Source organism: Podarcis tiliguerta (genome assembly GCF_965153285.1).
Source record: "Podarcis tiliguerta genome assembly, chromosome: 9".
Classification (NCBI taxonomy): Eukaryota; Metazoa; Chordata; class Lepidosauria; order Squamata; family Lacertidae; genus Podarcis; species Podarcis tiliguerta.
Genome location: NC_139542.1, coordinates 71362417 through 71380326, shown reverse-complemented (window position 1 = coordinate 71380326; position 17910 = coordinate 71362417). Strand labels below are relative to the sequence as shown.

Genomic DNA, 17910 nt, shown 5'->3' with positions numbered 1-17910 from the left:
ACATCTAAGCACGTGCAGAGTGTCTTTCCGTTTTCACTGGGCAACTGCGGCCTCTGCACAGTCAGAACTGGGGAGTTGGGCCTCCCTGCAAGGCAAGATTGCACAGGTGGCTTCCATGCACCTCCATGTCACCTCCTATGAAAGCATACTGAGGACCACCCCCCCACACACCTTTAGTGGTATTCCCATAGCAAATCACTGTAACTCCAACAGTTTTACTCTACTCCCAATGGCACACTTTTCCATTGTCTCTCAAATCAAAAGGGTGGCAACTAGTAATTGCTGAGGGGCATATAGTCCAGCCCTTTGCAATGAAGGAATCTCAGCCAAGTTCATTACCACACCCTGGGAATGCAGAGAGATAAATCACAAACTAAACAACTCGATGTACTTTACAAAAATTCATTAACAACAATGTGCAGCACTTCAGTACCATGAAATCTTCATACATACCCAACTCCTTCAACCATTCCTCATCAGGCTTTGCTTCTAGACTCTCCTCTGCACACCTTCCAGCTTGTCAACATCCTTTTTAAATTGTGGCACCCAAAACTGGACGCAGTATTCCAGGTGGGGTCTGACCAGGGCAGAATAGAGTGGAACTATTACTTCCCTTGACCTGGACACTAGACTTCTGTTGATGCAGCCTAGAATAGCATTGGCTTCATATCACAGACCAGCCTTTTATGTTGCCAGTCTTAGCCATATTGAACTTATTTGAAGGTGCTAACGAAGATGTCACATTCAAAGACTCAGTATTTGTTTGTTTTACTAACAGCACACCTAGAAATAGTGCACTAAAGGCTCACATTAGAAGATACGGTACTTTCCTTGGACTCATGGTATGGTAGGCTTTGGACCATTGCTGTAGCTGAAAGAGTAACATATAAACTTCAAAAAAGCACAAGGACACACAGAAAGAGCCAAATTTCCCATCATTTCATATTCAGTTTTTAATTGAATTACGAACCAGGCAGAGGGCCTTCTAGGTAGTGGCACCCTTCCTGTGGAACTCCCACCAATCAGATGTCAAGGAGATAAAGAACAGCACAACGTTTAGAAGACATCTGAAGGCAGCCTTGTAGCAGGAAGTTTTTTTAATGTTTGATGTTTTATTATGTTTTTATACTTGCTGGAAAGGGTATAAATAATAATTTTTTCTCTTTCTTTCTTTCTTTTTTTCTTTCTTTCTTTCTGCTTACACTGAATACTTAGATATTCTGAAAGGTTGCAAGGGCCCTTATGGTCTTGCATTTAAAAGTTTGAAAACATTTGTTTTTCAAACAACCTATTTTGAAAATTGTCTTTGTTTGCTTCTCATGTGGGCTCCTGCTGGAATACTGGGATTCGATTAGCTTTTTGAGGCTCTCCAAAGTCCCACCTTCTCATAGGTTTCCTGATGCCCATTCGACTGCTTCAATCATCAGAACTGGCTTTTTTACAGGTGCCACATAATACCCACACTATCTGTCATGACTAGATCTTTTTATGTGGCACTTTGAAACTCCCTGTCTATTGAGGTCAGGCAGGCACTTTTCCTGTAGTCTTTTCAGTGCCTGCTAAACACACTGCTATTTAGACAAGCCTATTCAGGTGTTTAGGAAGTTTGTATGAGTTATGATTTGTTTTAGTCTATTCTATTGCCTGAACTTTCTGTATGGTTTAAACTATGGCTGTAACTTAGAATCATAGAGTTGGAAGAGACCACAAGGGCCATCGAGTCCAACCCCCTGCCAAGCAGGAAACACCATCAGAGCACCCCTGACATATGGTTGTCAAGCCTCTGCTTAAAGACCTCCAAAGAAGGAGACTCCACCACACTCCTTGGCAGCAAATTCCACTGTCGAACAGCTCTTACTGTCACGAAGTTCTTCCTAATGTTTAGGTGGAATCTTCTTTCTTGTAGTTTGGATCCATTGCTCCGTGTCCGCTTCTCTGGAGCAGCAGAAAACAACCTTTCTCCCTCCTCTATGTGACATCCTTTTATATATTTGAACATGGCTATCATATCACCCCTTAACCTCCTCTTCTCCAGGCTAAACATGCCCAGCTCCCTTAGCCGTTCCTCATAAGGCATCGTTTCCAGGCCTTTGACCATTTTGGTTGCCCTCCTCTGGACATGTTTGTCAGTGTCCTTCTTGAACTGTGGGGCCCAGAACTGGACACAGTACTCCAGGTGAGGTCTGACCAGAGCAGAATACAGTGGCACTATTACTTCCCTTGATCTAGATGCTATACTCCTATTGATTTTAAAAATCTTTTTGTAAACTCTTTTGGTCCGTCCCCCCCACCCCCGCAGGCAGATACATTTTGTGAAATAGATAAATAAATGTCAACCACCCAGGCTGTCCATAGTTGTCATTGTGTTCAAGTGTACTCAAAAGAATTCGCAGTAGAATTAGACACATTCATATGCATAGACCTCTAAAAGCAGTAGCTTTTAGTAGCTCTGTTCCTTCGCCATAAGAATATGATACATGTATCAGAAAGGCAAAAACGCACAAATAGTGATGCCCACCTCTTTTGGGTATGTGTGGCCCAAGTTAGACCAACCACAGGTCAAGTCCTTATGCCAGATACATAACTGCTTCCTGTTAGCCACACATAGGCCACAGCCAGAACCACAAACTTTTTGCAGTAGCTGAGGAGTGTCACAAATTTATATATGTATAAAAGGCAAAGAAAAACACATATAAAATTCTGTACATGGTTATTAAAAATGAACAAAACAAGAAGCTTTGCTTCAACCTTTAATATAAATGCAAATCAACAGTTGTATATGCTTAAAATGTTTTTGCTCAATATGAAATTTTATTTAAAAACATGCTAAAAGTGTGTAGTTAAATAATCAAAGCAACATTTGTTTTCTTTTTGAGGAAATGCATACCCCCCCAGATGCATACCCACCCACGAAAAACGTTTTAAAATAAAGTCAGTCAGCATCCCTTTTGTCAAACAGTTTCAGGACAATTAGTATTCATTAAGAGTATAATCCAATGATTTCCCTTGAAAATATCTGGTTTTCTTAACTTAAGAACAGTATTGCTTTTGTGTTGTCTATGCAGCAATCTGCCCTGCCCTATGTGGGGTACAATTCCACCCACTCCCATGCTAAGTGGAGCTGTTTTCCTTTTGTTCTGGCCCCCCATTGGCATCACTACCTGCAATGGGGGACTCACATACACCTCCCACATGCCAATGGAGTCATCTTTTTCCTCCCCCAGGGCATGGGCACAGGGCGCTCCGGTGAGCCCAAGGCTCCAGAGTGCCCAACACCAGCTTTCCATGGCTATCCATGGTTTGTTTCATTCTCGGCAGCATGGTCTGGATAATGCTTAAAAGACTACAGGAAATATCTATGTGCTATGCATTCATAAAATGTAAGTGAGCACTCTACAAAAAATAAGGTTTAAAAGAAGGCAAAATGGCCAGCTACCTGATCCTAGGCCTTGTTGTTAGTGAGGAGGTAAAGTAGTATCACTATGCATTCATGGTTTCTTCCTACATGGAAAACATTAGCATGTCAGGGAGAAGGATAGTCTAGAATCCTTTTCCCTGGCACCTAATTTCTATATATGGTGGGACTGTGTGAGCCATATGCTGCCTGAAATGGAACAGCTCTGATACAGCTTTAGCCACCTCAGTGAAAATTAGCAGGGTGTCCTAGTGCACCGTCAGAGACCAAGACATAATCCAGGGATTGCAATCAGATAATCTGATTATCCATTAGGAACAGGGTATAGAGGTGCTTCACAATTCAGATATACAGAGACAGGTGTTTAAGTATAGATATCTGTTGTTAACACGTTTACATATTTGCTGGAAGAAACCTAAGTCTACCAATGCACAACATGTGGAGCTGCTGTTGGTTATCAGTGAATTAGGCTTTTTCTGCCTTATAGTTAACAATTTTATCTTTTTTTAAATGGAAACCCTGAAAAAAAAAATCAACATTCAACAGATACCACTGTGCAACTTTGAAAGGATTTTCAATTCATATTGCTGCTTGCTTTTCTGTGAGGTAGCAAGAGCTGGTTCAAGGATAACACTTGTGTTAATTAATTCCTCTAACATTCTAGAGAAAGGTATTCACAAACTCACGAGTATGAATGCCATATTAGGGGATAAATGCAGACGAACTTAAAGCACATGAAGACAGAATTAGCTAGAATGAAGAACACGGAACTTTCTGCCCAACACAGTAAAACTAACTTCTCCCTTCTGCCCCAGCAACATCTCTTTATTTATTTTCTTACATTTATATCCCCTTACTTCCATCATAGAACTCAAGTGACCCCTGTACAGTTTAGTAATGAAACATATCACACTGTGATCACATTGCACATTCCATCCCATACAGACAATGCCAGTGATTTGGAATGGGAGAAGGAAAATGCATTATAGCAGAGCATTATTATAACAGAGTGAATCTCTCAGGTGATCAGAATCATGTCATGAGGGACCCTGGAGCTATTTAAATCACGCGGTGGGCAGAGGTGTGGAGAGCAGACTCCCCACTTCCGACCTTTGTATCATACATGGAGCGTGATGGAACAGCAAGCAGAGTTGTGCTCTAAGCTCCATGACTATGTTGTGAAGGAGAAAGAAGGGGGACTTGCCCTTTTTAGCAGAAGCTTAATGTTCCTTGGCAGATCTAGTTCTATCTTGGATACAGGAAGAGAGTTGTAAGATGACATCGGTTTAATCTTACACTATGAAGCATTTGTCTTAGACTTGAAGCATTTGTCCTGCAGACAAGTGCCAATTTATTCCCCCCCCCCCTGCCCCATCCAATGGCAACATGTAATTGAGCCACTGGTAAGTGACATACTGATCTACATCTCTGAAGTCAAGCCTCAACAAATGATATGGAGGAGTGATGGACTCCTTGGGGCTGCAGAGATACAAGCTGGATTTTTCACCTCATTTTGTTTTCTTTCTTTTTATTCTAATGCCTGCTTAATTGACATAAGAATGTGAGATTTGGGAGAGAGTGGGAATAGTTTAACTTAACTGGATGAGGGAAAAGCTATGGTAAAAATGAGAAAGAGGTAGAGATGTGGCGTAATATTTAATAACGGAAACAATTTTTTAAAGCACTCATTCACACACACACACACCTGTCCATTCATAAATCCCAACTCAGAACAAATCAGACATAACTCTTAATACACGTGGTCCCATTTTCCCCAATTTAAAAGTAAGCCATCTTCTTGCAACCTCATCTGAATATCTCAGGTCTTAAAAAGTAAATATGAATGAAAAAATATTTCCCAATATGGCTGGTAGAGCATCAGCAAGGCATCACTGCAAGGACTTACACCTTTATCTAGTAAGTCCTGACAGTATGTAAATGCCTACCATTCTGAGGCTGCTGTACACACAGCACAACTCTACACATGAAGAGCCTCAATACAGGGGCAGAGACAGCAGAAATGAGAAAGCAAAAAAGGAGTGGGGAGCAGCAAGTGTGGACAGAACAGAAGCCAAAAGCACTCACTGCAGGAGGAGACAGCAGGACAGTCCCTTTACTTCCTTGGTAAGCAACCTGTAAGTCTGTGCCAAACTTTTAGAATTTGAAGAGTGGGGACCTTTTGGATTCCATGGGTCAGCTCATTATCAGGCCTGGCTGCTCAAGGAAAATTCGACAGATTGGGCAACCTACCTTTCAGTCACATGATGTTAACATGACATTTCATGATTGACAGGCAGGTTGTCTCACTCACTTTCCAAAATCCCTTGCATGGTGTTCCCGAGCACCTGACAGTGCTTTGGAATGTGTGGATCATACAAGCTTCTCAAAGCCTGCACTTAAGAGCTTCTCCCTGGCTGTGCACAAAGGAGCATTGGATGGTTTTAATGTTGCTCGGTTTCACTGCGCACACCTATTCCCAGCAGGCTTCCGTCTGTTATCTCCCCCCACATGGAGAGCAGAAATTAGCACTTTGCCAGCCCTGTGGCTGGTGCTCACCAGAGAATCCAGCCATAGAATTTGGGAAGGCCTTCATTTCTTCCTTCCCCTGGAAGGTACCTGTAACTAAACGGAGTGTAATTTAACCCCCACTCATCAGCTGATGAGTGAAGGTTACATCTTGCTGCATTACGTCCTGCCAGACTTGAAACGTGCCCTCCTGCCCATCAGTTGACATCACAAGTGATGTCAGGTGATTGACAGGAGTGTGTGCTTTGGAGGAAATAGCATTGTTGGGCCAAGACTGGCTTGGAGGTTCCCCAACCTGGATTGCAGTAACCAAGCCAGAAAGGAAGCATGTGACTCTGCATATGCTTCATAAATACCCCATGATATGAGTACATACATACCCTGCATACTCCATACATACCCCCTGATATGAGTGGTGACTGCTTTCATGGTGAGTGTTCTTCTACCCTGTAGCTGTACCCTCTGATGGTTAGTCCAATCCATTTCTGGACTGGGTGAGTATAAGAGAATGTTGTCAGCTCTGGCGAATGTCAGAAATAAGGGAGCTACACAGCTACTTTGGGGCCAATAAGCACAGTTGAAAGGACAACACCTAACTGAAGCAACACTATAAGCAAGTCGACCAAAGTGGTTCAGCTTTCTTTTCCATTCACATCTTCTTTTTATGGAGCAGCAAAATAAACAGAAATCCCCTTGTGAAACTGAGATCAAAGAGAGGGCACTACTGCAAGAAACAGCAACAGACAGAGGTGTATGTTCAAGGACATGCAGGAATGTTGACAAAAAAAGTGTGCAATGTGCGGTGCAATTCTGAACAACCTTTGAAAATGGAAGGCAGAGCAGCCGTCTTGTGTGCAAAGACACACATACACATTTGAAATGAACAAAAGCTATCCCTAGTAAAAATATTGAGCAAAACACCAAATCCATCCCCTCGCAGTCATTTCTATTTGGATCTGCCACACACGTTACTTGCTTCTCATCCCCTTCATCTCCTTTGTTGAAATGCAAAGTTTGGAACAATTGCAAATATTATGAAACTGTTTCTTAGAAAAACTAACAATTACGATCCTTGAAGGGCAAGATGGTGCTGTCCTTATTTCAAGCTTCACAAAACTCATGGAATTAGAATGAACAGCCCAGCTTGGGACTTTAAATTTGTGCACCAGTGTTCTCATGCAGATCACTTTAGGACCCATATATACAGTTAAGTGGCAAATAATTTCCATGACTTTGGGCAGCAGGCAGGGGATTGTGTATTTGTCTGGACAGTCTATATATCAAGACCAAGTCTTCATTTCTGATATTCTATTTTATGTGTATGAATGGTTAGTTTTGGTTATTTTAGAAGAGGGATTATTTGAGCATGCCATCTCCTCCCCATCCGCAGCCTAAATGGCACAGTCCTGGAAAATCTTTAATACTTGATTAGCTTGATAAGGCAGGCATTTTGTAAAGGGCCGTCCCACAGTTCATTTTTAACATGGAGGTCCATTTCTAAGTTGTGAGATGTGAAGCAAAAACTCCTGTGTGAATGTTTCAGAACTAAGGGAGGAACTGTTATTAATAGAAATAAAAAATATATTATGCTACCCAATGAAAGAGGGCTTTTAAATAGCAGGGGCAATGTAAATTTTCATTTCCCACAATTCATCACTCTTTTAGAACCTCCACGACTTGCCAAGGATGTCATCTGCGTGGTGAGCATGAGGATTTCGAGTAAGTTTATGACAGTTCTGCATTGAAAGAATTGGAGAATGAGAAAAATGGTAGAGCTGAGATATTTCTTTCATTTCTTTTGATCAGTTTCTACTTCACAACAGCAGTTCAAACGGTTAACACTGATTTGCAAGATTGTCTACATTTCTAATTAAAAGGTTGCATATCAGCTGACTGTTAAAGCTCAATATATTTTACCAGTTGAACCGATGCAATGCAGTTCACTGTCTGGAAACATATAACTTGGATAAAATGGACCAAAACACTGTCTGCATTTTTGAATTCTCCCTGGGAGTATGCCTGGGGACTGTAATGATGAGCCTGTCAAAATTTACTACTACACTCACAAGGTGCATTAGGATTCAGAACAATGCATAGGTTCGGTTTTTATGCTTGAGATTTTTCAGGCCTTGCTGAAGGTTTTGTAAAAAAATAACCTAGGCTGGACCTCAGCGCTTACCTGTCAACTCACAGGACTCCAGGGCTTAGAAGGATGGAGAGGGCTGGCAATCTGCATTAAACATGTACTGGTTTAATAATACACAATTCCCCAAACCCTGATAGCGGAAGCACAATTTTTCTGGGAAAAGTTCATTCTTAAACCACAAAAAGCCTGAATGTGTTAAAATTCACCCCCTTCAGAGGAGCCCCTTCCGCATCTCTCTTAACCAGCAGGTAATTCTGCTGTTTTCTCTGTGACTGGGAGTGAGGAAATAATCGAGCCCCGTGCCTTGCAGCAACTGTGCCCCATATGGTGTCTGAATGAAAGGAGGAAAAGCAAAACCAGGGAATCATTCAGAAGTATAGTGGGCTGCCTCTGGTTAGGTAACTGGAGCTCATAGGAAACTTTACATATTGTGGCATAGTAGCAGTTACCTTCACACAAAGTTTGGGAGTTGCTCTTTTAAGGTCTGATGTTTCTTGTTATGGAGAATCATAGGTCATATTCCCTTTCTGTCTCACAGATGAAAACCCTGGTGAGGTATTTTTAAATGCATACTAACAGAATTATCAAAAGTATTGGCCTGAAGGGATCACAGCCAGTTCTGACTCTCTCACGAACGTGCTTCGCTTCATTCTCACATTAGATGTACGTTTAAAAAATCTTAGGCATGTATCTTAAAAAGTGATATGTGACCATCATGACATCAGGGCTGGGCTGAGAGTAACACAATGACTGTGAGTCATTTAGCTCCAGCTGCACCTTTCTTTCTGGATATAAATTGCAAACACTAAAAATGGCATCCATCAAAGACTGCACAGTAGAACTCTGGAAAAAAAGCATAAGAAAAAGGAGAGAAACGGTAAAAATGTATAAACCAGGGTACTAAATTCTAGTATACACAGTAAGATAATAATAAGATACTCCCCTTCAAAAACAAAAACCCTACACCCCAAGCAGCTCAAATTCACAGGATTTCCATTTGCGTGGCTTTTTCAAGTCTCCCAGTATTATGTTCGGCAAAAGCTGCTTGTGACCCATGAGATGGAAACGATTTTTTCCTAAAAGTTAAACACACACCAGTCGGGTTATCCTCAATGGTCTACTACAGATAGCAGTGTAAAGGTTGTTTCTTAAATAATGTTAGAGAGCAGTATAAACAGTGGGTCTACAAAGTAGTGCAGAAAGCTGATTTGCTCTCAGTAAATTTCCTCTCTTCTTTGGCAAAAATGGTAAATGAACAGAAACAAAAAGGAAGTCCAGTAATACATTGTGCTTAGTCACGTGATGGATGGTAGGATGGAGGCCCCAAGCAGGTATAGCTTGATTTTCTTTTTCAGAGTTGTTTTTCTCCCTCCTGCACCCGCAGTGCCAAGGGAGAATATCCTGATGCAGTTAACAATGTACTGTTTCTTAGGCATCGTATTTTTTACCAGTCCTGTGAATCTGCTGAAAGAGAGTCATGGAAAAAGCCATGCCAAGTATCTGAAAGAGAACAGAGGGAATAATTCAAGAATTAGAATTTGAATGGCACTCTTTAATGGTTCAGACTAGCACACCACACAAATCTCAGCAATCTTTACAATAATCCCATAAGGCTATTGTAAGACTATCATGATGGGTTGGCTGTACAGAGGAGAATTGTGACTCGTCTGAGGCAAGTGAAATTCAAAGCAAACTGAAAGCAATTCTAGACCATTTTCTCAAATTGAAACACTTCAAAGAAAGCTCAAAGTGTTTTTGATAAAATTCCCCAGAATATTTCCCCACTTCACACATCTGAAGAGAGCTCCGTTTCTCACGTGCCTCCTGTGTAGCTTTAGAAAGAGAGGACTGTAAGCTCACGGGGTTCTTCTGCATAATTGGGACCTCTTGCTCAAGGTAGATTTCCAGCCACAAGGAAAACACATAAGATGTTTCGTCAGTACAGTGGCACCTCGGGTTAAGAACTTAATTCGTTCTGGAGGTCCGTTCTTAACCTGAAACTGTTCTTAACCTGAAGCACCATTTTAGCTAATGGGGCCTCCCGCTGCCGCTGCACAATTTCTGTTCTCATCCTGAAGCAAAGTTCTTAACCCGGGGTAATATTTCTGGGTTAGCAGAGTCTGTAACCTGAAGCGGATGTAACCTGAAGCGGATGTAACCTGAGGTACCACTGTAATGTTTAACATGCAACTGGTAGAGGAGTTAGAAGCTGGGGGTTGGGGTTGGCCAGTAGGGACGGTCCTGCTCCTCACAAACATGTTCTAGGTGTTGGATATGGATTATATCCATCTAGTATGTTTGTAGTGAGGTGAAAAACTTTTAAAATATCCTGCTCATTCTGGTTGTTCTTTTCTGCACCTCTTTCAGCTCTACAATATCATTTTTGAGAAGTGGTGAGCAAAGTAATCCAAATGTGGTTGCCCTGTATATATTTATTTTATTGGCACCTATATTTATGACCCTTTTCCTAATGGAATTTGCCTTTTTCACAGCTGCCATATACAGTGGTGCCCCGCAAGACGAATGCCTCGCAAGACGGAAAACCCGCTAGACGAAAGGGTTTTCCGTTTTGGAGGTGCTTCGCAAGACGAATTTCCCTATGGGCTTGCTTCGCAAGACGAAAACGTCTTGCGAGTTGCTGCGATTTTTTTTCGCTCTCCACCCCCTTTTTCTAAGGCACTAAACTGCTAATAGCCTTTTAGCAACTAATCCGCTAATCCCTTAAGCCTTTAATAGCCGCTAATAGCCGCTAAACCGCTAATAGCGCTAATGGGCTTGCTTCGCAAGACGAAAAAACCGCTAGATGAAGAGACTCACGGAACGGATTCTTTTCGTCTTGCGAGGCACCACTGTATTTTAAATAAATAAATAAACCAGTACATGCTGGAATAGGGAGCAGAAAGGGACCTGGCTCAGGACCTCTTGCTGCAGCATCTGGTCCAGGAGTAGGAATGAGACAGATGACATGGTTGCAGAAGAAACATAATTACATTTCATATCCTGAGCCTCCTGAAGCGCATTTTAATGGCTGCCTTGAGAAGGCTTGTCAAGCTTTCTTCCCCCAACAGTGAGATTAGAAAATGGGAGAGGAAATGAGTGCTGCCTGCCCTCTGGGGCCTTGTCCGCGACTTCTTGGATCTCCTCTCTGCACCAGTCCCATGGCTGGTGGCTGCCTGGTCTGCTAGGACACAGCCATCTCTCTTGAGTTTAAGGGCTGTGTAAAGTGGGGGGGGGCACTGGTCATAGAATCATAGAGTTGGAAGAGACCACAAGGGCCATCGAGTCCAACCCCCTGCCAAGCAGGAAACACCATCAGAGCACTCCTGACATATGGTTGTCAAGCCTCTGCTTAAAGACCTCCAAAGAAGGAGACTCCACCACACTCCTTGGCAGCAAATTCCACTGTCGAACAGCTCTTACTGTCAGGAAGTTCTTCCTAATGTTTAGGTGGAATCTTCTTTCTTGTAGTTTGGATCCATTGCTCCGGGTCCGCTTCAATGGAGCAGCAGAAAACAACCTTTCTCCCTCCTCTATGTGACATCCTTTTATATATTTGAACATGGCTATCATATCACCCCTTAACCTCCTCTTCTCCAGGCTAAACATGGTCTTGCTCCAGTCCAGTGTGCTAGGCTGGGGAAGGATGCTGAAGGGTTGTGGCTGGTGCTGATAAGCACAACAGCCCCCCGTCCCCACTGTTACTTGGGGGGGCCAGAAACACCTGTTCAAAAGTCCAAGTTAGAGAGGACTTTGTTTTGTTTTCTTCAACCACGTCTGTCACAGGCTCAGAACATAAACACCAACTGGGGATAAGCGAGGCATTCTGTTGTCACATTTATTGCATTATTCCATGGACCATAGCAAAAATGAGGCCCAAAGAAGGACCCTATGAGCCACCTACCTGCATTATGAGGATACACATCCCAACCGTCCCGAGTATATGCTTATTATCATCAAACCACATCTTGACTTTTTCATAGCAGCCCTGAAAGGGGAAGTGAAAAAGGATTTGAAAATATATAAATTAAAACAATCATTTTGATAGAAGCATCCCAAAATGATGGGAAGTTCATGTTGTATCAACAACAAAACCTGAAAGCTTCATACATATTCTTTGTCCTGCTCAATCATGATGAAGCCTGTTTTGGCTTCTCATATTAAATATGAATACATTTAAACACATTCATGTTGACCAAAGGGGTTTTGTTCATTTAAAAAAATGAGCGAGTTAAAGATACCACCAATGTTTGTTTTATATGTTGAAAAAGCAGATTGTAAGGCCATGGCAGAATGCCTCAGGGTGTTTTATTTAGAAGGCAACTTTGGCTGGCTTGTGCCAAAACCTGGGTGCCTCCTTTCTACATTGCCGCTTGATATCAGTTTGGAACGTTAGAAAAGAATATGATAATATTATTTTTAGTGGGACTGTCCCCCTGACCATGTTATTCTCAGAATAACTCTGTGAGATGTTGAGAGGTCACTCACTGAGCTTTGATCTCCCAGTCCCATGTCTGATATGCTGACCGTTATATCAGTCTGACAATGGCAAGATTGGCAAGAATAATGGGTATAAATGGGGTCCTGTGATCTAATGGATGGACAGAGGCAGAGACGTGTCATCTCTCTCTTTCAGCGTTCTTTTCACTCCTCTATCTCTTCATCCACCTCAACCACAGAGCATCAGGAGGTACATGTCCACACATCCACACAATTGCCGGGAGGCACATGCACTCACGCTTCTGCCATATATGCTCTGTAAGCTTATGTTGACATGAACCACATACACAGCGTTTGGAAATCGTAGCTGCACATATGAACAGGTACAGCAAACAGGCACATTTGCAAACACAGCCATTGCACACCAGTGCTTTTCAAACAGACTCTTCCTAGCATCTATGAATCTTGCAGGGAGGGGAGGGGGGAAGTCAAAGGCAGAATAAATAATTTCCTTTGACTTGACCTAGCTGTCCCTGATAGCTCTTCAGACCTTGGCTGTAGCAACAGGCGCACCAAAAGGTTGTGAGAGCGGCAAAACAGCTGCGCCAGGGGAGCTCGAGCTTTTCTGTTACTCGTAAGGAGGTACAAGTCGAGCAGCAGCCTGTTTCACTTGCACTTTGAGCAGCCTCCGCTATCTCCACCACTACCAAGCCCTGCTTCTCTTACCCCAAGGGACACACCTGCCCCCCAATCTTACACCAGGTAAAAAAAGTAGGAAAACACCCTGACAACCTGTTTTGGCTCAAGAGCCAAATGCTTCAAATGAAATAAGTCACTCAGGGATAAAGTAGGAGTGCTTACTGGACATTTGCCTCTCACTGAGAAACTATAAGCTCAGTCAGTGACAAACATTTGATCTGTTGGCTGAATAGAAGAGTCTCATTAGAAATTAGGCAAGAGGACAAGAAAGGAGACGTGGGCCATTTTGTTGCTTGCATAGAGTATGCCTGAATTTGCAGCTCTGTATGAAGGGTATTTTTTCAGTGATTGTATCATCAGTGCACAACTCATTTTTTATTCCCACTGTACACCCTGCAATTCTCCCCCCCCCCCTATGTTTCTGAATAATTTTAAACACAAGTATTGGTATACTTGGCTGTATAAAGAAACTATAGGCGGCACCATTCTCTGCCACTGACGGGGCTCCCGGAGGTGTGAGGGAGAAGGTGGGATTGCGAAGCGTTCTCCCTCAGCTGCCATCATCACCAGCCATTCCACCCTGCTATAGGAGAGGCTACGACACACCACTGCTCAATGACGAGCAACTTTTGGCCCTTCCTCTTAATTTATATGGAGCCTTCCCCCCAATTCCATCAGTGCTCAATTTTGCCTCCCCATCTTCTCCTTGTGAGTCATGTGTCAGGGAACTGCCATCGGAGCTGGAGGCGGAGAGAAGGCTCCAGAGGGATGGCGGAGAGGGTCCCAGTAGGGAGAGAGGCAGCCCATCCGCTGGGGAAGGAAATCAGCGTAACACCAGTGGAGAAGGGGGGCAGATGGGGGAATCGGAGAGGTGGCTCCAGGACTCCTCGCCGGAGACCAGCGGAGAGAGTACGGGTACTCCGCTGCCCACACCCTCCCTGCGCAGAAGACTTCCGCGGAGGGAGAGTAGGAGAAGACTGGGCGTCAAACAGCTTCTATGCTGGAAGAGGTTCAAGAAACGCCCACTGACGGATTCTGCCAGCGACTGAGGCAGCCACGGAACTTGAGGCTGTCCAGACAGAAAGGGTTCAACCAGGCAACCTAGCCAGGAGTAGCGGCAACTTACGCACGAGCAACCCCTAGAACCATTACATCATGTCTTTTAGGTGGCAAGACTTACAATCTCACATTTGGAAGCCGCTCTGGGGAAAATGTTTCAAGTACTCAAATAAATAAAATAGACCAGGAAATTAGCACCGATAATACAAAAGCAGAAGGGTTAACTGACAACAAAATATGCAGAAAAATCAATTTCAGTTTATCTGATTTGTTTAACCATACCAGATAGGAATCTACCTGACTTTTAGGGATATTTTTTTTACTGTTTTTGTATTATATCCCAGAGGGGCCTCAAAGGATGGGGCCCTTAGAAGTCACAGACCCTGCTTACTTTCAGCAAGATTTTTGCATTGCTTACCTTCAGCACATGTCCTAGGTCACAGTGGTGACCGAACAATGGTTGTAAAATAGTCTCTTAAATTGAAATATCTCTGTACCTAATACCTGCGCCTGAATGGTGTTCATGCAAGGATACCTTTTCCACAAGGAAAGAAATTAAGTTAAACTAAAGAAAAAATTCATATTATTATGTAAGCTAAAATTACCGTTTTCCACACTAAATTCATATTAGTGGAATTCCGGCCACAGTCTTCAGAATTTTCTATGCAACATCTGTCAGGGACAGTGTTTTCACCCAGTACAAGGTACCAGTCTTTGTAATCAGTAACCCCACAGCAGTGCATCTAGGAGACAAGGACAAGATGAGACATAATGCAGCCTGGAACTGAAAGAACATTTTAGGATTTTTGAAAAGGCTGTGTTACCTTGGACACTAGCAAGTGCCAAGTCTGAGTGATAACTGCAAAGAATTAGCCTCTTGGAAAATCACTACTGTATATTTTAAACCCCAAACCTTATTTGTCACCACTTTCAGGTCATTCCACCTGCTAATTGTCATCTGTTCACCTACTGAACACGTCAATCTCTGATCCCCTTGATTAGGGGACAAAATGACATTCCATGAGTTTAGAGCGAGGGGCTCCTCTCCTCACGGTCAGAAAGGACACTTCTTTTCCTGAAACTGTCCTGGACTGAGTGGAGAAAGATACAAAACCCATTTTTAAAGGCAGTGCTGACAGTGTGGAGGGCTTAGGACTTGGTTTTGGCCCCCAGACCCTCGCCACTATTAGACCATCCATCACTCCAGTCGGAAGATAAATAGGGACAATTTAAAAAACTTGAAAAGATAGGAATCTATCACATAAGTGACTTTCTTTCTACAAGTAAAGCAATATCTGAGCATGAGCTAATAGAAAAGTTGGATGATGCCCAGTTAACTCGGCTTCAATCTCTTCAATTATGCACATATTTGGAACACAAGGGCCTTGGTTCTCTTATGTTATTTGAGTCTCTGTAACAAATCAAAATATGACATAAAAGGAGCTGCATCTTCAGTTTATAGCATTCTTTTAGAACAATACGCAGGCGATACAGGAGGTCTCCGGACAGTATCGGAAAAAGACTTAGGGATCATAACTGAATATCATAAATGACAATCAGTTTGGCACAACCCACCCCTACGAACAATCTCTGCTCATTTGCAGGAGGCTTCTCTCAAAATTATATTTTGCTGGCACTGGGCTCCACCACATCTAGCCAAAATAAACACTAGCATCTCTCCCCTGTGCTGGAAAGGCTGTGGAGAGATTGGCTCGTATTTTCATCCATGATGGACTTGCATGTTGGTATACTCCTTTTGGGAAAAGGTGTTTCACATTAATTCCAAAATTACGCAGCGAGCCCTCCCACCCTATTTGGGTCCCTCCTTGTTATGGTTAGACTTAAATTTAAACAGTAAACTTATATGCAGAGATTTCGTATTTTTTTCTGTTATCAGCAGCCTGATTTGCAATAGTCCAATACTGGAAACAATCCATAGAAATCCCATTTGAAATCTGCTTAAATACCATTTTGAATGCCTTACTCGCCCCTTCAAAGACTGATACTTTGGGTCAAACTTATCTCCCTTTCTTTTCCTTTACAAATGGGGCAGAATATACTTTTATTCCACCCTCAAGACAAGAATCTCTGTGGGGAGGATACCTGAACTGATAATACATAAAGTACAGCTTGTGTATTTTGTACTGCATATGAAACTGCTTAAGACTGTAAGAACTGGACAAGTCATTGCAGTTTCATGTTGTTCTTGTATTATATGAAAAGCAATGTAATTATTATTTTTTTAAAAAAAGTTTTCTGCTTTGGGGATGTTTGATAATGTTATAAACGACACGAGCCAATGCACAAACCACCATATAGCAATTCATTATAAATTGTGACATATCTGCATCTTAGAAAGACTGACACCTCCAAGTACATTTACATCTTACCTTTTTCTGCAGCATGGAACTCAAAGCAGCAAAGATGGAGTTCCCAGGTCTCCCAGCTTAAATTCACCAGACCCAAAACTGCTTAACTTCAGCAAGGCAATCGCATCATGTCCCCTCAGACAATAGGACTGTCCTATGAGATGTATTAATAGGGCAGCGTGTGGGGGCCATTTGCAAAAAATAAATTAAATGTTCATGTCATTACCTCTGCCTGAATGATATTCCAAGCATTCTTCAGCCCAACATTATTTTCCGTGTTGTACAGCTTGAGCCCTTCTTTCAAATCCTGCTTCGCATTTTCATTAACCTATTTCATATAAACAAACACCAACAAGGTCACAGTCATTACATAAATAGGGCAACCTTTTGGTATGATCTGATTAGGAATGTATATGTGTGGGAAAGCAACAGACTCTCTTCCCTATCATATCAGAGTCTTCAAGCTGAGACTGAAAGCCATTTGCAGAAATAAAATACCTACCACATGGTGACAATTCCAGATTAAAAGACACATTAAAATATCCTCCAAGGTATGTGAAGAGTAGGCTGAATGGAAAGCACATCTGGTGCCTTCTCCTAATAGCTTCAAGGGGTGCAATTTTTTTTTGGGGGGGGGGGAGGCTTGCCGCATAATTTTAACACTGTATGCATAGATGTCCTACTCAAGATAACAAATATGTCAGTAGATATTTCAGTAAAAGGAAGTTTTGTCTTTTTCCAATAGACATGCGTCTGGGACCAGTGCAATGGTTATAGTATTGGACTGCTTGCCAATCAGGATTCTGGACACAATTCAAAGGGCTGGTGTTGACCTATAAAGTCTTAAATAGCTCAGGTCCACAATACCTCAAGGTCTGCCTCTCCCCCATATGAACCGGCCCAGATCCTGAGATCATCATTTGAGGCTCTTCTTTGTGTGCCACCTCCTCAAGAGGTCCGGCGGGGGGGCAACACAAGAACGGGCCTTTTCTGCAGTGGCTCCCCATTTGTGGAATGCTCTCCCCAGGGAGATTTGCCGGGCACCATCACTACATATCTTTAGGCATCAGAAAACCTTCTGTGGCCTTTTAGAAGTGGGCAGGATGTTTTTAATGTATCGCTTTATCCTCTGGGTGGTTGTTTGTTTGTTTGTTTTGGCTGTAAGTCACTTTGGGTTGCCCTGGACAAGATAAACTGAAGAAGAAGAGGAAGAAGAAGAAGAAGAAGAAGAAGAAGAAGAGGAGGAGGAGGAGGAGGAG

At 42.6% G+C, this 17910-nt stretch overlaps 1 protein-coding gene across 5 annotated transcripts in view; it reads right to left on the bottom strand.

Moving 5' to 3' along the window:
* Positions 1-2737: 2737 nt before the first annotated feature.
* The window catches only part of TSPAN9 (tetraspanin 9), a 127327-nt gene continuing 112154 nt past the window's right edge, over positions 2738-17910 (bottom strand). For all 5 annotated transcript variants that reach the window (XM_083399141.1, XM_083399143.1, XM_083399142.1 and 2 more), the window contains 4 exons: positions 16878-16979; positions 14888-15025; positions 11989-12072; positions 2738-9587 (listed from right to left, as the gene is read on the bottom strand). In XM_083399141.1, the coding sequence (XP_083255267.1) occupies positions 9516-9587; positions 11989-12072; positions 14888-15025; positions 16878-16979 (396 nt within the window). In that variant the 3' untranslated portion in view covers positions 2738-9515. The remainder of the gene's footprint in view (positions 9588-11988; positions 12073-14887; positions 15026-16877; positions 16980-17910) is intronic.